The sequence below is a fragment of the Heliconius melpomene genome, chromosome 7, assembly GCF_056956725.1.
Source record: "Heliconius melpomene rosina isolate 202511_hmr_F chromosome 7, ASM5695672v1, whole genome shotgun sequence".
NCBI lineage: Eukaryota > Metazoa > Arthropoda > Insecta > Lepidoptera > Nymphalidae > Heliconius > Heliconius melpomene.
In genome coordinates this window covers 4,200,680-4,224,446 of record NC_140395.1, presented here as the reverse complement: position 1 = coordinate 4,224,446, position 23,767 = coordinate 4,200,680, and the positions used below count along the sequence as shown (strand labels likewise).

Sequence of the window (23,767 nt, the reverse complement as noted above, 5' to 3'; positions counted from 1 at the left end):
ACGAAATATGCTTTAATTTTGGGGAATTTGTAGGATTTTTATTAATTATTTATACTATTTATTTATATAAAACTCTTCCATTACCAAACGACTTCCAGAGAACACACAGATGAAACTATGCAACGTATAAACCTGAACATCAGAGCACCAGAGCAAGGAAAATGAAAATAGAAAATATTTCATTTCCTCGAGTGGGAATCAAACCCACAACCTGTCGCGTTTACAGTCACACGCTTGTGCCCACGACTGGCCTCATTGGTGGCTATATGTAGTTTAATTTCCATATAATGGCCGTATACAGTTTGTATAGTACTTGGCTAGAGTGTTGTACCTACCGATCGATAGATATCATATTAACAACAAGATCAAATGCTCAAATTTACCTTGTTTAATGATGTTAGAGGAGAAAAGTACTAGAAACTTACATAGGCGGGTGAAATATCGATAAATTTCTGTCGCAGGCCTCATCATTTGCCATTAATGATATACATAATCATTATCAATCCGAGTCGAGTTTATTAGATAGAGTTTATTATTCTTCTTTATTATAATATTACATAATATGTTATGAACAGGAATGACGTATAATAGAATTTATATATGTGATAAAAAATATTTTGATACAGACATATTTCTATAACATTTAAAAAGATCGTTTATAAGCCACAAATCTTGGCAAAATATGTAATAAAAGTGTCACTAAAACAAAAAAGTTTCATAATCAAACGAAATATTATTTTTAAATGACATAAGATCAAAAATAAATATATGTATTTACGCAATATGCGGGTAAATTTAGACGGTGTGTATAGCAACACTAGCCCAGTGTGATACTATCGCGGCTGCGAGTAGGTTCGTCCCAAAAAAATGGGCATCGAAAGAAATAATAACGAAAAAATATTATGAAACAATAAAATAAACTATAAATCTATAATTAAATTAGTATGTTAGTGGCATTATAACAGTCGGTGCGTACTTAGATAATGTAGATAGTGATTATTCGACGCTGTAGTATGATAGTTTGCGGTAAGGTTTTAAACCTTTATTTTGTATTAAATTAAAAAAAAGACCATAGGCTGTGGAATTACAAATCATAGCATATTATGTGTTCATTATTTAAAAAAATATATAATCTTTAGATAAAATATTGAAATCGCGTTAGTAATTTAACTATGTTAAAATATATATTCAAATATAAAGTGAATAAATTTAAAATGTGTGTTTGTTCATAATCATTATGTCGTAAACAAAACTCGGTTGACTGGTACGGGCCTTTCTTAAAATCAATAAAGCCTTGCGCAGCTTTGGTACGTCGTTTACGCTATACACGTTACGGCAATAGAAAATTTCGCATTGTCCCCCTTTAATTTATATCATCTTTTTATATATTTAAATTTATATATTAGTTTTTAAAATATTTTATTTATTATACTATAGTAATCTATGGTATTTGAGGTTAGGTAGAAATACGCATGTGACGCAAGACAGTTAATAGAAAATATAAAAAACAAACTCACTTGAAAAAAAACCTCATGTAAACTTTTAAAATCACAATATATAACTGAATTTATTAGAGTGATTCTAAATAAATGCCGCAGTGAAAAAATTATGACGCTTCCCGCCATTTCATCTGTCAAGTGTAAACTGTAAAGTTGTGTTTTGATAAAAATTAGGCATGCGTTGTTATCGATAATACCTTTTTACTTTATTGTATTAAATTTAATATTATTTATAAATTATTTTTACTTATATAAATTTAGAATTAAATAAAAAAAATCATTGCGTATAACTACGTGTACACAAAATATTTAATAAGTGCTTATTACCAATGCAATGTAATATTATATATTTTTCTTCTAGTACAAATGCTATAACCGATAATTAAATAGACACCTACAGTCTTAACTGTTATGTAATTTCGTCATGCCTTGTCCAGGCTTCAGTACGTAACTATTCAACGTATCATATATATTCGTTATATATATATATATAAATTTAAAAATAAGTAAACATATTGGTTTGGATTTCAAGATAAATTAATTCACAGCCGGCAATACATAATAACAGGATGTGTTAATGAAGTCGAACGATGGATCAGCAGTCGAGCTGAAGCCACTGGACGGTTGACATCGGTGAGAACTGAAAAGACAAAAATGCGCTGGATATTTCCCGTTCCAGGTATTTATTTGTATTTTTTCTTTATTTACAAAAAATTGTTATTCGTCAAAATTAGAGAAAAAAATACATAAAAAATATTTGAATATTTTTTCAAATCAAAAAGTAGAATGTGACTATGATAACTGAGCAAGAGCTAAGAGCTAGCTATTAAAAGTTTAAAAATTAAAGTTTTTTTTTTATTTGAAAAAGTAAAAATAAATGCGTCCTAAATAGATAAATAAACATTGAATCTGTTTTATATTAATATCCAAGTTTATGCAAAAAATGACTTGATAATCTCTATAATGTTAATAAAATGCACAATGTAATTTCTTACAATTGTTCCATTTGCTCTAAAATCAAAATGGATTGTGAATTGGATGGAGTGTAGTTTTCCTTTCATATACATCACATTATGATTATATAAGGATTTTATAGCGGGTGAAATGGTACAAGCTGCACTTTTTTTTTGTGTAAAATTATTTATTTTTAAAAGTAAAATTGTGTTCGTCGACAATTGTGTGATTTACATTGTGCGGACATGCCGAGAGAACATAGTGTTTAATCAGTAAATCACTTTCTGACCATTTATTATTTTAGTTGAAAAGCGTAAAGAGCGCAGCGCTGCAATCTGTTGTGTGTGTGCAAAAAAGAACTATTATTTTAATATATTTTCCGAGATTTAGCAAGCTTAAATAGCATTACTCAAGATCCCAAAGACGAACTACCAATATCGGTTTTAGCCAAAGTTAGATTATAGTTTTATTAATGTAAATAACATATAGAGAGGTAAGGATAAATAAAATCGTCGAGTACCGCCTTACATACACCTGCAATGTCTCGTATTGAGAAGAAAAGCGAAGAACAGTGTCCAGAAACTAGGTTCCCACTTCTCATATAGCTTGCTATATGCAAGATAAATCATTGTTCTAACGTATACAAAGTATATGATTTTCTTCATCTTTTTGTTGCGGAGTCTGTCAGTTAGGCGTACATCGTATTTCCTACCCTCCTCAGCGATTTTCCATCATTTATCTTTTGTTCATTCTTCTCCCGTGTCCACATTTACCGTAAAACAATGCCGGTATAAGCAATGCATTAATAATATTTTATATATCAAATATTTGAAATTAATAACCCTGTGTTATATAACGCTTATGTCGCTTAAGCATTCTAATTGTAGTTGTATTGCAGCATTGCACCAAGATAGTGTAATGTAGTTTGAAGGACTTATAAGTTATAATTAGATTAATTATCAAGCATATGAGAATGCGTTGTCCTTAGGTGATAAGCCGAGTGTGGGGTAAATTACAAATGAAGGTAGACGGAGATGTAAGAGGGAGTGACTTTAATGCACTACTACAATAATTAAAATCATAACTCTCCTTTTTGCTTCGTCATAGTTGGATAATAATTAAAAGAACATCTAGCTCAATTTACCACTCAAGTGAATTTTAAGTCTTTACGCATCTCTCGTACATTGCAGATCGCGCCGACAGTACCTACACTGTTTTCTACTTTATGATTATTCAGAGACAGAGTCTTTCGATTTTTTTAGGTATGAGTTTGATTTTGTTGTCCCTATATGCTGCTTGGGGCGCAGGCGCTTCCACACTGTATATTAATATATTGTTATTATTTAGCAGATAAAATCTAATATCTAACTTCACAATAGAAAATATTCATCGACCTTAATATAAAATATATCACACACCACTCAACCCTATTAAAATCTTCATGTATGTCGCAGTTATCAAATGAATTGGAGGCGCCTATAAAAATTTGGAAAGAAGCCAAGCTCGTTCTATATGTAAAATGTCGATCCAGGACTGTGTAAATGGTAAAATGCTCAACATTCTCTTATATTAAGAGTCAGATAACGCCTAGAGTGCATAATTAAAATATTTAACGTCTTTCATTCGTGTTTTTTTGATATTCGAATTTGTGGTAGATAGAGATAATGAAGTGCTACATCTCTCATTTAATTATTTTTGGCCCATTTTTGGACATTCTGTGAATATATCAGTACTCTTTGCCGTAATATATCAGCACTCTTTCTCATAAATTAGGAAAAAAGTTTGATTATATATAAGCATTCTTTCGATTGTAATTTGAACCTTTTTTATTAAAAGTAAATTAACAATTGAATATTATTAACAACAAATAATACTTAGAAAGTTTTATATTTAATATCCAAATTAAAAGACCAAAAAATATTGTGTCTTTTGTACATTTGTTGATACGGCTCATACGGTATGCCATGTATTTGACTTCTTTAGTATTGTTTGCTGGTCTCATTTCTTTGGTTTGTTTAAACATGTTCATATATACTTCATGTTTCAATCAGTACAAAAATGAAAGACCTTTAGTTCACAAGTAAAATATTGTAAGAAATGTTAAGGTAAACTCAGCAGCCAGAAAATATCAATGTCTTCAAAAGTAATGGAAGTTTTCCTTTTATGTGCAGAAGCCATATTTGGACCGAGGAAGTATTGTCTTTGCTTTTGCATTGTATAGAATTATTTTCTATACTACGCTTATCATCAAGATTTTTTTGGTATAAAATTTTCGTGGGTACTTGATTTAATATGGATATGAGTAATACGTCTCTACTCCCATCGGGGCCCTAGATTAACTAAATAGAAATTTAGATTAGAATCCTGATTATATTAAAAATATATTCAACATAGATGGTTTCTGGTGAAGTTGACCAAATAAAGTGCATCATTGAATATCCATGTCATTTAAAAAGGAAAACAAGAACATTTTCCTCACCCACTATTAATAGTATCTATTTATGAGTAAATTAACCCACATAGCTTTAGTTTTAGAGTAAATGTTAATTTATATATGAATATAAATAATATAAATACATAGAGAAAAATATTTGGATCGATTGTTTGTACAGTAAAATAAAAAAAAACGACTATTAATGTAAAAGCAAAAATAAAATTGTTACATTAAATCATCAAACAGTAACTGTTTAATAAATGTCATAACAGTCTTTTGATGAAATTGTGTGAAAATCTAAATATTTCAATATAATCGTGTTTCTATTAATAATCTTGTTTTGTATTACTATAAATGCAATATGGCGCTGCTACAATATTATATAATTAGCATGCACGCAATAAACATGTTCGAAGATGATGATGATAGTGGAAGAGGAGAAAGAGGCAAACGAACGAACGAATCATACCAATTTGCAATTCATTATCTCTGGCTACCTCCTACCACACTAAGGATAACGCGTGAGGCTAAAATAAAGAATAATTATATAATAATTCGCGTTGTTATGCTTATTTAATATTTTAAGGTGGAACTTAAACTCGTAGCGATCACCATAAATTAGACGTGAGCCAACCTTGCTACAATAGCGTCGTACTCGTATACATTTCTGTAATGTATTGTTGTTATAATAATGACTTTTTATTATGAATGGCACTACATTTGTTTTGGGGCAAGCGTGGCTCTGAGTTGCGGTTCCTGTGTGCTGATGCCTGACATACTTACCATAAACTCTCACATACGTGCCTATATAAAAATTTATAATATTATACGTATTTCCACACGTATAATATACATACGTAATGTATTCTATTTATCTAGATAAGTGTACGTCCAAAAGTGGTATGGTTTTTTTTTATTTTCTTTTTGTAACTTACAACTTAGAAACTATAATACTCCCGTGCTCAAATAAAAGTTAGTAATATTTATTCGGCTTTGACGGAACCGTTTGACGATCCGACTAACGTGACTAACTATATAAACCTATAGCCTTCATCAATAAATAGACTGTCCAGTACCAAAATATTTTTTAAAATTTAAACCAGTAGTTCCTGAGAGTAGCACTTTCAACCAAACAAATTCTTCAGCTATATATAATAAGTATAGAACAAATATTATAAACACATAAATAACGTGACATATTATAATTGACCTTTACGTTTCCAGTACAAATAATCATGCTGACATTATCTGTTTGTCACTTTATGTGATTTATTTATAACTTGATTATAATTATAAGCTTAGACGTAGTTATAATATGCATATTAATTTATTTAATTAGGGAGTTTTTTTTTTTTAAATAATTGCTTGAAATTTATGATTCTTGCCATTCTAACGCTATTTACCTACCACCTACTGCTATTGCAACTTGCACCAAGTAATTTTGTCAAGGAGTTCTGAAGATATGTGTGTACAAACCGACAAAAAATCTTAGTCTGAGTTCAGCACTGGTTTCCTTTACAGTAAGTGCAATTTGTTAAGACAAAGAAAAAATGACATTTTATGATATGATTAAAAAAATGTATACTTCCTATGAAAATTTGAAACAGATGCTTTATTATAATTATATTATTTATGTTTTAAAAAGCTTCGTTGTTTAAATAAAAATATCATATATTTGTAATTTTTTTATACATAAACAAAGATTTTTAGAATCACGTTAAACAGAAGCTAACGGTTGAAGTAAGCAAAAAAAAGCCCTACGTAAAATAAATCTATTTTATGGCAGTTATTATGTCTATCTGCAACTATGCCAAGTAATATTACTGGCTATTAACACGCGTGTTTACTATTACTATTAACCTGCGGCTTTGTCCGCGTTACATCAAAGAGAAAAACGTGATATAATATAGCCTAATATACTGTATTCGTCGATAAATGGACCATCAAATTCAATTTGTTTTTCCTAGTAGTTCCCGAGATAGGCGCGTCAACGAAACTCTCCAGCTTTATAATATTAGTATAGATTCGCTGTTTCTCACTAATTTCCATTATATATCTAATGGTAGAGTTGATTTTTAACCGACTTTTGTTTGTTACCAGTCGCATTTACAGTCACATTTTGTGCCCATGCGCTACGACTGACTTAAATTGTAAATTTTTATATAATAAATTGTATTAATTTTATGTAATTATTTGTAGTATAAAAACTACATCCAAAAAATATTACTAAATAAATTAACGATATATTATTATATTAATAATTTATCGATACTGATTTTTGTCAACACTATGGTCCAATTTGCCGCCATTCGTTAACCGTCAAATACCTAATAGCTTGATGTTTTTAAAAAACTGTGGCGGAATTATTTTTTAACATACATCTATTTTTGTGAAACGTTTGATTTTGTTGGCGATTGGAAAAAACGTTATAAAATATATGAATTCGTTTTTTTATTGTGGTGGTTCTTTAAATCTGGCGTTCCGAGCGTGCCAGTTGAGCACATATCACTTCGCCAATGTCATGTTGTATGACAGCATGCCCGCAGCTCGAAACAAATATCTCAAAAATTGGGAGGAGCGTGGAGAACGAAGTTTCTTATCACTAGGTTCCCTTTGCCCATACTACCCATATGGGGGAAACAGCGTGTAGCTGCACATTTGTACGCACGAACACCGCATGTAAAATTTTGAAAAATCTCAACTACATTGTAATAATATTAAAAATATAATATTTAATTAAAATAAATGCATATTAATTTTACAAAGTTTCACCAACAAAGGGTTTTTAAGTGACCTTTAATATTAAATGCCTTGACGTGTTAAACTATAGTTATGATATGTAAAGCTTTGAAAAGTTAACAGTTTAATATTTAATTAGGTAACAAAACTAGAGTGCTCATACAAATCTATTTACATGACAATTTAGAATTAATTTTAGCTTCCCGCTGTATCTCGTTCGTACATAGCAGGGTAGGCAGAGGGAACCTGGGAACCTGGTGTTAAGACACTCCGTTCGGATTCGCGTTTACGGTTGCGCGCTTGCGCCCCTGCGCCACAACTGGCGCCGTAGAATTTATTATTGTTTAAAAAAACAGCTTCATAGTTTTTCTCATACTGCACTTCGTAATCCTCACACCACTCAATTTTTGAGACAGGTTGTTGTGTGATGGAATTCAACGCCGCGCATTGTCTTGTCAGTAGAGCGGAGATAATTAATTTAAACGCTTAAATTGTTCCGTGTGGGTTTCGAACTCATAACCGTCACGTGTATAGTAGGCCCCTATGCCGCTGCGTCACAACGGCCTCAATTTGTGGTATAAGGTAATTTAGCGCCAAAATTAATTGCCGTTAAATCAGCAATTAGTTCACAGAAATTCATAGTTATGAAAGGCTTGTTTTTAAACACTTACTAGTTTCAAATTGCGGTTAATATTTTGTTTACCTGTAGTAAAGTATATTATAGGTTGGAGTTCGATTTTTTTAGTAGCAACGCGTTCATAACGCGGTGGTTGTGAGTTCGATCCCCATACGGGGGAATCATTATATTTAAATTAAACTTTAATTTCTCCGCTCAGGTAGAAAGCGCGGCGTTAAGTGTCCCCATTCAACACGTAATGTCTTAAAAAATTGGCAGGAAGTGAGAATCGGACCGTCTTAACACTATTTTCCCTCTACATTGTAATGGGGGAAAAAGTGTAAACCTGCTTTCCTTTTTACCGCATATATATACATATATGTATGTTTTTGCGGTTTCGTCCTCGTGATTTCCTCGATAAATAGACACAAAAAGGAACTATTATATATTTTCTGAGATTAGAGCATTTAACCAAACAAACTGTTCAGCTTCACAATATTAGTATATTGATATTTATTTATTTATCATCTCTATGCTTCTCCAGACAAATTATAAATTCCTAGAAGTTAGAGGTCGTGTTCTTGCATAATCTGTGGATATTTCAGTAGGGGTCAAGTATGACTTAATAATTTAAATATTCAAATATGTAAATTGGATAATGCAGGTGGGGATACCAGTTCAAATCCCGTGTTGGATAACTTTCGTAAGTGTATGTCAGAAACGACTGATTCGAATGGGAAATTATTAATTGGTAATATTAATTGGTTTCATAGTTCATTTATCGAGGTTATGGGCTTCGAGGAAGTTTATATTAAACTAGCGGACGCGCGCAGCTTCGCTTGCGTAATTAGGGGTGAATTCTAATAAACCACGAAACATGTGTTCAATGAAATATTTTTAAGAGTCTAAATTTCAAATTTTATAAAAATCGGTGGCGATTTAAGAATTTTCCCATACAAACTTTCAACCCCTTATTTGCACCCTTAGGGGGAGAATTCTAGAAAACGATGAAACACGTGTTCAATTAAATACTTTTAAAAATCAAAATTTCAAATTTTATAAATATCGGTACCGATTTCAATTTTTTCCCGTACAAACTTTGAACCCCTATTTCACCCCTTTAGGGTTAAAATTTTTCAAAATCCCTTCTTAGTGGATGTCCAGATTACGAAAGTAAACATCTGTCCAAATTTCACGTTTCTACGCACAGCGGTTACAGCTGTGCGTGCGTCTTACCTCAGTCAGTGAGGACAAGTCCTTTTATATATATAGATAACGTTAATAAAATTGTGTTAATGTGACCCATTGCACTTGCGTTTAGTGTAGTGTCTTATAGTTAACCACGCGTAGTTGACCACGGCGGCGTTCTAAGGCGGTAACGGTAACATGGTAGCTAGCGTTCCCACTCCACCCCCACTCTCCGCCGAATTTTGGAGCCATTGCGTGTTGAGTGGTGGAACTCAGAACCGCGCGTTACCAGAGCGAACGCACGCTTGTGTCCCTGCGCTAAGACGGACTCAGTCTCGACTCTCGTATATTATATTCGTCAATTTCACAAAACGACTTGTTGATACCTATTGTAGATCGATATGAATTAGTATTTTTTTAATGAAGTCAGCAGATAAAAAAAGGTTTTTGTTTTTGATTGTAGCCACATTGTTCAATTAATTGGTCTTGCTTCAATTGTTCCTGTGTTATTGTAAAGAGAATTGTTTGTACTGTTTCAATGATTACCTCTCCCTTGACTTTTTATGGAATACTTACTACGTATAAACAATTAAAAATTAAGTTAAATTTAATCAGCTTTAAAGGTAAGCAGAGGGAACCTGATGGAACTCCGTTGCCCACTTTTCGCCTTATTTTTCGAGACATTGTGTGTTGGATAGTGGAACTCAACACCGCGCTTTGTTTGCTAGAGCCAAGACCACACTAACATATAAATATAACAAAAAAATATACTTTTTAATATTATTTTTCCAATTTTTCCAGTTCTCCTCATGTCCTGGTTCGGAGTGGAGCAAGTGAAGGCCAACTCGTGCATCAGGACTGGTAATGCATCAGACCACATACCACGTGGACGTTAGATGTCGATATGTTTTAGTGGTGCGCGTTAAACATCGATATCGATGAATTATTCTTTATTTTTGATCATTTTTGATTAAATTTAGAAGTATTTGTTTGTTCTTTTGTAATCTTTGTGTTGAGTTCCTTTTCAGGTTTTAGAACAATGTTATGTGATTTTGTGTAGAAATCGATTGATAGTGTAACTTTGTCAGTAATTATTTCATTATGAATCATATTATAAAGTATAAACTAGGATTAAGATTAATTTTCTAAGTATATGATCGTAGAAGAGATTTATTTGTCCCATACATACATCATACATACGCAAATAGAAAGACCTAAAAAAATTTTTTTTTTCTCGTTACGCAAAACAGGATATTTATCGATATCGATGTTCACCTAAGCGCTGTTCGTTTTTGTGTTTGAGTGTCCGTAGGAATGTGTGTTTATTGTTAAATATTAGTTGTGTTTAAAATTTTGTGTGCATGACGTATTTACTCTTCCAAATTTACGAACACTTCCACGAGAGTATTGTGAAACACTCAAACATATTTCCTGTGAATAACTGATGTAACAAAAATAAAAAAGAAAAGAAAACTTTTTACATTTTATTTAGATTTATGATATAAAAAAAAACTAACTTTTTATTTTAATTTTAGATCTTTTTCTTATCTATCTTTTATTTTACCCAGTCTACGGTTACAATATCAGTTATTTACAGGACTATCTATTGCCCTTCTAACTTTCTGTTAGAATAACTGTGTAGAAAGTGTTTTCTTTTTTTTGTTTTTTTTTTCTTTTTTACTAATTACAGCATGGATTTTCAGCATTGTGGACACTAAGTCTGAGTCCCCTTGTTCAGGCGGAATGCCAGAGTAAGTATTTTTTTTTTAAATACAAAAAAAAACGACAAAAGCCTACGCTAAAATCACTGGAGCTATAAAGAATTTGCTTAAAAAAAATCGCTTAGCGGAATATTAAATGAAATGTCACATATCATGCCGTAGACTGGGGACAAGGTGTTGTTTCTATATAATTATTTATTCTTCACAGCTTTTTTTTATTTTCTTCTATTAAAACTTAATTATTTTGTAAACCCAAATTGTTATTATCTTTTTTTATATATTGAACGTAAGTGTCAATCAAATGAATATCATCGAAAATTGTTTAAATCATAACTCATTAAATATATTTTTATAATTATTACTATAAATAGAAATAAAAAACAAATGGTTAAGTGCGAGTGCGGGAGATTGGAAGTACCTATTGGAACTCATTGCCGGCGTCTGTATTTCCTATGTCATACATTGAGGAGGTCTTCAAAAGTAGAGGGAATAGGTATTTACTAGGTAAGCGTGTACCATCGTAGACCGTATTAACGCTCATCAGGCCTGATGCGGTCAAACGCAAGCCTACTCGTATATCAATATAAAAAAAGTTACACTCGTCCACCGAGGCTTCCGTACCAATTTCAGATTAAAGTATTACTTATAAAGGTTTACAAACTTAAGTTGGCGGACATTTTGTATGAAATGAACTACAAATATAAGTTTGTAAAGTTTTTTTTTTGTAAAATATCTATAAATTTTCACATCACGTGTTTATATTTAAAAAATAAAAATTAAAGTAGTCAAAATAATGTTTTGCCAGTTACAAATATAATAAATTTCAGTTTTCAAATAACTTTGAATCATTGTTGTAGCCTGTGTTTGAGGGTAGATTGCAGATAGATTCTTTGGTCACTATAAACTTTTACAAATACCTTTACTTTTGTCAAGTTTACTCCAAAGATTATACAAAAGTCTTCAGTCAGCTCTTCGAATAGCATCCATCAAGTCCACCGTTTAAGTATCCATCGCATGCGTAGTGTAGCAATTCCAACTTGTGTTCAATAACAGAATTATTCTCTAATAGTGTTATGATACTAATCCAATTATCGACCAAGATTATTATATTTCACACTATCGCTTGTGCTAAAAATATGGAAATGGTTTAAATCGAATCGTACGATAGAAAAATTATTTAAGGTTGCATGGTAGGCAGGGGGATGCTAATGATAGGACAATCCGTTCCCCACTTAGGTACTAAATGCTTGCTAAATACCTAAAAACAGAATATCTTCACGCTGTATTCCTCTTATAGTATAGGAGGCAGAAGGAACCTGGAAACCTAGTTTTGAGACACTTCCGTTCTCCACTTTCGAATTAAAAATTGGGTCGAAAGTGGGGAGCGGACTATCTTAACACTAGGTTTCCTCTACCTACCGTGCTGCGTGTGGGATGCAGTGTGAAGATGATTTAATTTAATTATAAGCCATAACTTAAAGAAAAAGCAACATCAGTTTTACGGTTTTTCAGAGAGAGGACCTAGTGTTAGTTCACTACACTAAGAAATAATTTGCAACACAAATGTAACCTTAAATATAACCTTAACCTTGCTACAAAACTACCCTCACATTTATTAATAATTTCCATACAAATTTCACCCATTTAAAGTATAAATCACAAAAAAATATTTAATACCTAGATTGTAAAGAAGGCGTCGCGTGACTAGGTCACCTAGGTTTTGCATGACGGTCATAATAAACGTTCTAAGAATGTTACACAAAAGGGGTCGTGTAATGCATGATTACATACATATTTTTTATATGTAGGCCTTAAATTAATCTAAAAGTTTAAAATTATGTTGAATTCAACATATTTGGAAACGTTTATAAATTGGATGTAGCGGGATTAGAACCCGCTAACCGATGCTCTTGGAAAGAACAAGATTTTTCCACATATCAGGATAGGCGAAAGGAGTTAAGACAGTATGGCAGAACACAACGCCGCGCCGAATAAAGATTTAAAACTTCAAGAATTATGTTAAAAAATTATATACATTCACCATATGATCACATTCGCATCATATTCAAATTTTGTACAAGCACATTAAGCATTTTATGGGTTAAGCAGGGAGAACAATTTCTTATTACTAGTTTTAAAATTATTGAATTTTTCGCGGAATCCAACGCCGGGCGTTGGCGTTGTCCTAAAGTTCTAGCTTACAGATACAGAACTTGGACTGGAAGTCATATTTAAATTTTCCTTTTGAAATTATTTTAAAGTATTTATTTTGAATATTTATTCATATTAATAGTTATTGAAAAACAGAATATAAGGAAATAAAAAGTTAATAAATATTATGATCGTTTGAAATTTCGGATCTTAAATAAATATGTATAGCAAAGTAAAAATGATAGCTTATTGAAGCCGTCGTAGTGAATTATTTTCAGTTCCTCACTCTGATAACAAGATGAAGCGCGTGCGTTGGTAACGGAGACTTACTCCTATCCTGCTAAATGCGGGATACAGCGTGAACCAAAACTAAATAGATAAATTATAACTTGTAAAAAATAGGCGGAAATTTACAGAAGATGGAACTTGCGTTGTGAAAAACCTTAGAACAATGGTACAAAGCGTGCCCCAAATAACGAGGTCTGGTTCTTGGCTTTTCCTTTCTTGACATTTTTTCATAGAAGACGCTAAGACCTTCAAATATTCATAGATATATATAGTTATTTATAGCATTTTAGACGTTCGTTACAGTGTTTCTTGAAATCTGCTTTTGCTAGGCTTTTGTAAATTTAGTGTACCTTTAAATAATAGCTTGCTTTATACGCCTGTATTGACTTGACTATTGAGGCTTCCAAGAGGTAATTATAATTTTTTTAAACAATTCCTTCCACTTAAAAACTATTGAATCGATTAGTTTTCCTAAATAAATTCTAAAGTTGTGTATTCAAAGACTTTGCGAGGAAGATGGGGTAGAATGGCCTAATTCAGACATTATTATTTATCTAGTCACAAAATATTTGTAAAATACTTTTTAAGAAAACGTATAAAGATATGAACGTAGTGCGATTAGAACCCGCACCTCTTGGACGGATTCCAATCCCGCTACGTAAAAATTTTGATATGTTTTCTTTAAAAGTATTTTTCTTTCCCAAGTTTGAAATAACACTCTAAAAATGTTGAAAAATATATGATATTCTTAACAGCTCGCACTATATACTGTTACGAGTGTGACAGTTGGACGGACGCGCGGTGCAAGGACCCGTTCAACTACACCGCATTGCCGCGAGACCAACCTCCCCTGCAGACGTGCAACGGATGCTGCGTCAAGATGGTGCGCTATTCTAAGAGCCGTAAGTTTTTGAATACTTTTAGATTGTTAAAAGTCAAATAATGTTATTCCAAATAAGAAGTCACATGTTTAATTTTTTTGAGCACCATACAGGGTGGAAGAGGCAGCGCTTCTTTTATTGAAACTGCATATAGTGTAATATATTTCAAACCCACACCTAAGAAATTAATCAAGGTACCTCAACAGTTTGGACGTATGATTTTTTTTTAATTCACGATTTTTATCCATACCTGCATTTCGTGTGACGCACACATACGTGTACGACGTTTCCGATTTGACATGTAAATGTGTGCGTGCTTATGTTATACTTTACAAATGGCGTTTTATTTTAAAACGATAATTTTATTATTTATTTTGTTTGAAAAAAATACTTTTTCATTTTTGGGAATTATTTTTTTTCCGAATTTTATTAGACTTTTATAGAGTAGTTAAAACTGTGGTTTCATTTAAGGTGGTGCTAACAATTCCACCCTGTATATACTCGTAATTTCCCAAGAGTATAGAGATACAATATAGAGATATATTTAATGAAGAACTGGCGCAGGAAACTCAATGGGACAACTATTTTTTCAAATCAATAATTTACATATTGGTTATAAATTTTATTATAAATTTGATTAGTTATAATAAGATAACTTTGATACTTTTTAGAGTAGACGTATATGGAATATATTTCTTTAAAATGCTTTGTACATCTTTACTTTAATATTGTAAATCTGAATGAGTTAATCTCAGGAACTAGATAAAAGCTTGTTTTGTTATATATAAAAAGAAATTTATTTAAGTTGTGCATGGTGTTAGGAATACTAATTATAATACCAATCTTTTATTTCATAGTGTGAAAAAAAATGACACAAAATTGATATTTTGAAATTAAGAAGATATGAAATATTTTAAAAACGCTAGCGAAACAAAACTCCACTCGTTTTGATTATGCATTCAAAAGAGGTATTTAAAAAGCTCTTGACCTCCTTACCCACAAGGGAGGTTTTTAGAGATTTCCCACACCAACCAAGAACAGCTTGTTTCTTTATGGAGTTCTATTATAATAGTCCGTAGCTTGCATTTAATAAAAAAAAACATTAAATGAAATCTTAAGTCTCAGAGTATAATTGGATTACGTATGCAATATTATAATGCTACTAGGGAAGTAGGAGTAGGCGTACCTTATACAAGAGATTACATATATTGTTAATGTTTTAATCTAATACAAAAGAATTATAATTTTCAACGATAAAAAAAATATTATTTAACATGCCATCCATAATCTGCCTGCACTTTTGAACAACATAATTGGAACGACAACATTTCCATAACTATCGCGTTTGGTCTAAGATATTCTAAATGTACTACGTATATATTAAAAGCATGGCTTCATTAGTATGAAGGTATATTTTTATAATAACCAATGTAATCCTAATTGTACGCCGTTTTGGCGCAGCGACACATTGTCACATAGCAGATTCAACGATTGTGGGTTCGATTAATATTCAGGTGAATAAATCATTTCGTCGATAAACAACGCGTGGCGTTGAGTTCCACCCATTGGTCAACACGCGATTTCTCGTGAATTGGTCGCTGCATTGGTACTTGAGCCGGCGTGTATTATATTAGGTTCCTTTTTATGTGCAAGATACAACGTAAAGCTAAAAAAACTACATATATACTAAAGTTATCTATATCTTCTTTTCCAGCATACGAGGTCGTCCGCCGAACTTGCACCTCCCAATTACAAATTAATTTGTTCATGGTGGACCACGTTTGCATGATGGAAAGTACAGGCACAGGTCACATGTGTTTCTGCGAAGAGGACATGTGCAACGGCGCATCGACACTCGATAGAGTCTATCGACTCGCGTTGACGGCACTAGTGTTGCTAGCATGTGCATGTTGCAGGTGAAGTAGAACTAGCTGCCTCGGTCTATCGATAGGTCATTTTGGTGATGTCCGTCGGTCTGTTGGTAGATCGTTTTGGTTGTATCGATTGGTTTATCGATAAATCGTTGAAGCGTTTCGGTTATATAGATTAATCTATCGATAGATTGTTTCTTATAACTGAAACATTTGTATAATTGATCGATATGACCAAAATGATTTATCGATAGACAACAGATTGAACGATGGAAGCATTGATCAATCCGTGTATAGATTGTTTTTATTCTACCAATTGATCTATCGATAGAAAATTTTGGTTTTATCAATCGATCTATCTATTATTACGATTATATCGATCGATTGATGGCGTAGCTTAATTACATTTTTCGTCCAATTGTAGTAAAGTAGCTAAGAGGTGATTAGTTTTCACAGCGTCGTTATTTTATTAATAACAGTCTTACCCAGTCTGATCACAGCCATTGGCATAAAAGCATGTGTAGTTAAAAATTAAGTAAATATTAAAAATATATTCATTTCATCCCCTTTCTCCTCAAAAATTTGCAGCTTACTAAAAACGCGCATGGAAACTAAACGCTTAATAAAACCAAATTTTGATTTCAAATTCATACACATAAGTTCTTACATTTTCTTAAAAATAATTTACTATATAATAAATAGTTAGTTTATCAAAATCGAATGATTTCTAGCATGTACATTGCGTGGAATAGGGAGTGGTGGGTGACGTATTTAAAACGGTATCGCTCGAACGTCGCGTCGCTTCTAAATAAAATTACTGGCCCAATTTTGACCAAATTTGAATTTGCTCATAGACTTGCACTTAAAAAATAGATGTGAAGCACTTTAGGTAGAAAAAAAAATGACAGACTAGCGTGAACTGCCGCATAATAGATGGAATAAGATTAAGTAGTCGATAGTGGGGGGTCGTTGTAAACGTGATATTTGTAGAAATTATAAATTTCTAATATAAGGATTTTTGATAAAAAAAATACTGAGAATGTGTTGATGAAGATGTGTTCAGTTGGCAGGCAGAGCTAATATAGAAATAGATAGACGGATTTTTCCTCTTCCTCAGAAAGAGATACTTATATCAATTTGGGCTGAAATATTTAACTTACTAAATCGGAGAAACTATGTCATGGAATGTCAACATTACCTTGAAGTTAAATATCGTTTAGAAACCAATAGTTTCCCAAAATCAACAAGGTGGCATCTTAACATTAAAAAATCTAAAATATCTTTATTCTATTAAAATGTTTAAAGGTTATATTTAAAACGGTTGTAAAGACGACGGTTATAAAACTAAACTGTAGAGTTTTTGATGTGCATATCATGTTTTATGATCCATAAAATATTATCACACTCTCAATAGTTAAATCGTAAAAGTATAACATATATAAAATAATAGTTTTACTAATTTTTTTGGTCAATTCTTCTATTTTACGCATTTGCCCGCAATCCTGATGGACAGAATCCTGACAAGCATACTAACCAAATCTACCAACAATACTTATTCATGTCTGGCTCTCCCACAGACTCTTGATAACTCCATTTCAAATATCTTTGAAATAAAGTGCTGAGCACATCTCATCGACATACAAAAACGAGTGAGATGCAGAGATTTTTGATGAGTTTCGCCGCATTTTGTACCTAATAAAGTACAAAATATAAAATATTGAATAAGTGTTACGACTAAGACAATCGAAATCTGTTCGTGATAACGTGATGTTGTATTTAAATTTCAAAAAAAATGTTTCCTAGACGCAATAACGCATGTTTTTGTATTAAAAATTTAGGGCCCACTTCGGCGATCAGTTGACAAATAAAAAAAATTACAGCCCAGAAATCTCAATTAGCGCCTAACTCGCATTAAATCTGTAAATATCAGGATATATATAGTGATTAATGTGATTTAGGCGCTGATTAGTGTCCCTGGGTGCCAAAACTTCGAATCTTCAATATTTAAGCAGAAATTTATATGGGATATGTTTTATCCTTATAAAATTTAGTATATCGCTAGAATAATTACAAAACCGCCGTGGCTTCGGCGTGCTGAACGTCAGCTGGTCGCCAGTTCGTTACGGGCCTTAGCTGTGACAAGTGTGAAATAGCTCTAGATATTAAAAAAAAGCTAGACATAGTCGAGTCGCATCGCTCGTTTAGACTTAACTAAGTTAGGAACATTAACACCAAATAAATATAACGCGTTAATATCGTATGTAGATAATTTAAATGTAAGTTTTCATTTGATTTTCATTTTATATATGAAGTATATTGTAATATAATATAAGTATATTTAAAATAATCTTATTATAAATATATTTTCGTTTAAAACTAAGCTGAATTTTCGCGTACTTTCAAATTTAAAGACATTTTTTATCGAACTCTAAAATGCCTTACGCTTTGTACTATAAGATGCAATGTGCGTTTTATTTAATTTACCTCTAATTATAAATATAGAAAAATGTATATATTAACAGTTCATTATTAGGAAATTTACTAAATTTACATGCTCAACGAAATGAAGTTATTGTGTGAACTGCTTTCATTAACACAATCAAATTATATTCAATAACTTTATCCTTCGCTCATTTTATTTTTAATAGTTAGCTATTATTAGCAACTTATAGTGTAAAACTTTGGAGGTCATTCAAAGGTTCAATTTGAGCAAAAAGTTCACAAATTCTAAATCAAAATCGTTATTTCATGTCATTTGCTAGTTCATTACATTTTTAGTACCTGCTATGTTTTCCATAACTATTTACAAAAAAAAAACACATTCAGATTTAAAATTTACCAAATTACTTCAAAATATCTAGCCCAACTAAATCACTAAATAACAAAAGCAGTTGATTCTATAACGTCTCAATAGGTTATTAAAAAAACAATTGCATTGTATTTACATATCGTTAAATTTTACCATAACAAAAAAATAATTATTTTTTTACCATTTATAAACATCGCATGGTCAATAACTTGTATGTAAAGGTCCTAGCATGAACACTGCACTGTAGTTGGGCCTCCAGCACTTATAATGTAAGTAGGACTGCCATTTGGAAGTTACCAAAAAACGGTAAAACAAAAAACATCTTTAACTTTATTAAAAAATGGTAAAAGCATTTATTTACAATTTTACTTACGTTTTTGACATTGGCAGCCCTACATTTATTACAACTAATTTTCTTTAATAGTTATTCACTGTAAAGTATTTTTAAGAACATAAATGTTTCTTATTATGTGTTTTAGATATAGAAAAATATTATACACTTTTTTAAAAATAATTAATTAAAAAAGAACACCATTTACATATATATAATAAAACACATAATATGAAACGTTCATGTTTAAAATTTATTTTATATATAATAGTAATTCTAATATTGTTAACAATAATTAAAGTTAATTCGCTTTAATTTTTAACTAAATAGTGTAAGAATTGTATGCAGTATTGTTGAAATATATTTTTCAAAAGATAAAGAAACATTAAAAAAAAAACAACTTATAATTTTTTTTTTAATTGGTATTCCACACATAGGAAAGAAAAATATTTCCTTTTTTTCATATCTGTAGAATAACAATAAAATATTTTACTCCACAAGACAAAAGAAAAAATCCAGTTGTCACCAATTTTTTTTCAAGATACTTTTTAAAAATATATTTCAACATATGTATATACAAAAACAATATTTTAATATATCCTCCTCACGTTGCGATTGCATATCACGCATAGTAAAATTAGCTATTCTTGTATAGGCTATTAGAATTTTCTTACATATCGCGTTCCTTGCGAATGACCTAAGATTTTAGAGAACTAAGCATGTATTTTGACGATTCAATAACTATCAAAGCCATAAATATAAATAGTCCGATTTATTATTTATTTCTTCCCAATTTTCCAATACATTATCTGTGGGAAGGCACGCGTTTTTAAAAAAATATTACCAATTAGTAATTCCTTATTTTTCGTATACATTAGGTATGAAAAGATACGCGGTTATACAAAAAAAATTCCAGCTAATTCTTTCTCTGGAAAGGCGGTCATAAAATAAAATTCTATTAATAATTTCCTTTCAATTGTTTAATATATTATCTGTGACACGCGGTTATAAAAGAATAACTTCTAATTAATTATTTCACCCAATTTCTTTAATACATCTGTGGAAAGGCACTTGATCCTTTTCTAACGCTAAGATCGTCATAAGTTAGAAAGAGACAAATATATTTGTAACTAGATTATTTACTACCAAAGTAATATTTATACAATTTAGTTTTTATTCAATAAATTCGTATATAGAATTTTAAGGATAACAAATATGGCTTCCGTTACTGTTTAACCAATTTTAAAGTATTTAAAAAATAACATATAAACAGTTGTTATTGAATTGTTTTTAACAGAATGAAAATGCACTTTTAATATCGCTTGAATAACCACCAGTTGTGTCGACGTTGTGGTTGATACTTCGGAATGTACGTTAGTGTCCATTTAATTTAGTGGCAAATCACTCTCTTCTTCCACTCATAAAAGCGTGTTGGGTGATATAACCAAACGCTATATTCATTCATAATTCATTTCTAAGACGTATATTCCGAAGCTGAAAATAAAACACAGTGTGACCTGTCTGTTTATTTTTCACATGTTCATTCGTTGGTTCAATGTAATTTATGACCAAATGTTTGGAAGTGTTATGAAAAAAGCCGTTTAAAAAATGGCGCCCAATGTGGGACTATCTAATTAGGTAAATATGGGCTTTCTAAATTATTATCTTCTAATCTTGTTCTTTACTATGTAGAAAAATATTAAGAAATAGACAATTTTGGAGCAAAATCCTAAATGCTTATGAAGTTTAATCCTTCATGCTTATACAAATTCATCACATCTTCTAAATATTTGGTACATTTCTGTTTGAAAAGTTATAATATTTTACCTTAAAAGAAGTCTTTATACAATGAATAATTGTGTAAAAATTTCTTAATATTTGTTTAATTTATTTGTCGTAAAATCTTATAGCATTTTAAACTAATAAGTGTTTTTTTTATAAATGTTATTGTGAAATACGTATATGATGATTTCTGTCAATAGAAACCAATCCTCATGAAAGAGACTATTACTTAAATGGTAAAAAGGAAAAGTACATTTTCTTTCACTTTTGGACTATTCAGGAAATAGTCTAAATTTAAGAAAAAATGCTCAGATTTTTCAACAGTGAAAAGTTTTTAATGTGAGAAGTTTAAGAACACATCCAACGAACAATGTGTTCCGGTACTCTATTTGCTTTAATATGAATAAAATGAAAATGTGGATTAGTTATTATTTGCAAAAGTGTTATTATGTGTTTTAAAATAACAAATATATGTATATGTTTATTTATTCTATTAATTATATAATTGTTATAAAATAGATGTGTTTATCATATATTAATGTGTATAATTTGACAAAAACGTCTGTACGACCCAGATTAGTTTCAGTGTAACTCATGTCTCTTACGAAAGCTACTTTATTTAATATAACTTACAAAAAAAATTAAAAATACATAAAATAGAAAATATCTGGGACTAAATTGTAATATTTAGTTATTTTTACATTGTATCCGACAAATATAGACATAAAAAAGAATACTTTCGCTTAATACAAATTCCAAAAAAAAAACCATCTTGGATTTAATTCATTGTGATATAGACTACACTTTCATAGAAACACTTGAAAAAAATCGGTACAAAGTGTTAAAGTGTTCTTAGGTCCCGCGTATATAAGTGTATATACATACATAAATATTTATGGCAGAGCGTCGCTGACAATAAAACGAGGCAGTATTATTTGAAACGCATATCACCTTAGCAATAAAAATGAAAAAAAAAATGTGAATTTCCATTTTAGCTTATCGATATATTTATTTTAATTAAGCTTCACGCTGTATCCCGCACATAGCAGGTTAAGCAGAGGGGACCTAGTGTTAAGTCACTATTCTCGACCACATATAAAATATGAAAGTAATAGAATTGTTATGAGGAATTTTAGACCTTTTTTGTGTATCTAGTGTATTTTTAGTAATTTTTTTGTCGCATCGTAGAATGGTGTCGTATCTGATGTTTGTCAAACAATTACCATAGAACTATTATTTTAAAAAATTGTCTTCTATTAAATTGCTTAATTTATTTATTATGACTATATGTAAATTAAGCTGAATATGTGAATTATGATTATAGAAAAAATATACGTTTGTATATACAAAGCTCACGTTCGGCGTTTGAATCAAACATTTCACGACAAAATTAACCTAAAAAATGTTACATTAGATTATTATAACAAACTTTGTGAAATACCATAATAAAAATTTAGTGAAGCAGGATAGCGCTTAGTAGACTAGAACGATTGGATATCCAAGAGTTTCTAGTTCAAATACGCTACATATCATTGAAATTCTTATATATACTGTAACTTGACACAAAATCAAAATTCATTTTATTTATAATCTTATGAAAATTGTATGTATGTTACTGTATAATTATTGTAATTTCCATTATATATGGTGTATAAAATAAGTGAAATATAATTTTAGTTAATATATTGCGAATCGACCTCATACTTGCTAAGGTGATGCATAATAAAAGCGATTTTCGATTATTAAAAGTGCCATATTTATAGATATTGTTATTGATATTTGTTTTATTTCTTTCCCCTCATATTTTAACGAAAAAAAAATCTTTCATTAGCTAATTCTTACATACCTTATTTATAGAAAAAAATAAAAATTATATATGAGTTTAACTTTAATCGAAAAATATATGTGTTTCTACAGAAATCTACAGATCCACTCCGTACTCCACATAATATTTGACTTGGACATTGCGGTGAAACAACGCCGGTTTGTGTAATAGTAGGAGGATATGAAAATAATTTAAACATAATTCCCCTGAGTTTGGATCTAACCCACTAACGTCGCGGTAGCTGTTCTACTGCACCACGAAGACTTCATAACCTAACCCAACTAACTAGACTAACTAACCTGACTTCACTAATTATATAAAGGCAAAATTAACCAACAATGAATTGTGTTCATTACTTCAAAAGGATTCAAACCCATAATCTTTATAAAATAAGCCTATATACAGGATGTAAAAAAAGAAGTTTCTCATACAAGTGTTTTAATGATACATGAAAATATTTATCTATTTTTTTTCATTAACATTAGTGACTACACTCACAGTACATATTTATTTAAGAGGATAGAGAGAACACTACTAAAAGGGACTTGGAAGGAAATTCTATTTAATTCGTTTACTATTGAACAAATTTTGCTATTAAATGCGTATATTTGAAATGAAAATAATATATAAGATTAGAGTTTTTTCTAATGTTCAACTAAAAATATATATTATTCACTT

At 30.7% G+C, this 23,767-nt stretch overlaps 1 protein-coding gene across 5 annotated transcripts; it reads left to right on the top strand.

Annotated features, from left to right (window-relative positions):
* The first annotated feature begins 821 nt into the window (after positions 1-821).
* On the top strand, positions 822-23,036 carry qvr (glycosylphosphatidylinositol-anchored protein quiver). Of its 5 annotated transcripts, XM_085188130.1 has the most exons (7): positions 825-1,026; positions 1,861-1,942; positions 2,048-2,178; positions 10,232-10,291; positions 11,134-11,181; positions 14,346-14,492; positions 16,186-23,036. In XM_085188130.1, exons 3-7 carry the CDS (start codon positions 2,154-2,156, stop codon positions 16,389-16,391), a joined length of 486 nt encoding a protein of 161 aa, XP_085044256.1. In that variant the 5' UTR covers positions 825-1,026; positions 1,861-1,942; positions 2,048-2,153; the 3' UTR covers positions 16,392-23,036. The 5 variants fall into 5 exon arrangements, with proteins under 5 accessions (XP_085044257.1, XP_085044254.1, XP_085044256.1 ...); XM_085188131.1 differs by lacking the exon at positions 1,861-1,942 and having other exon boundaries at positions 822-968; XM_085188127.1 differs by lacking the exon at positions 1,861-1,942 and having other exon boundaries at positions 2,068-2,178.
* Positions 23,037-23,767: the final 731 nt, after the last annotated feature.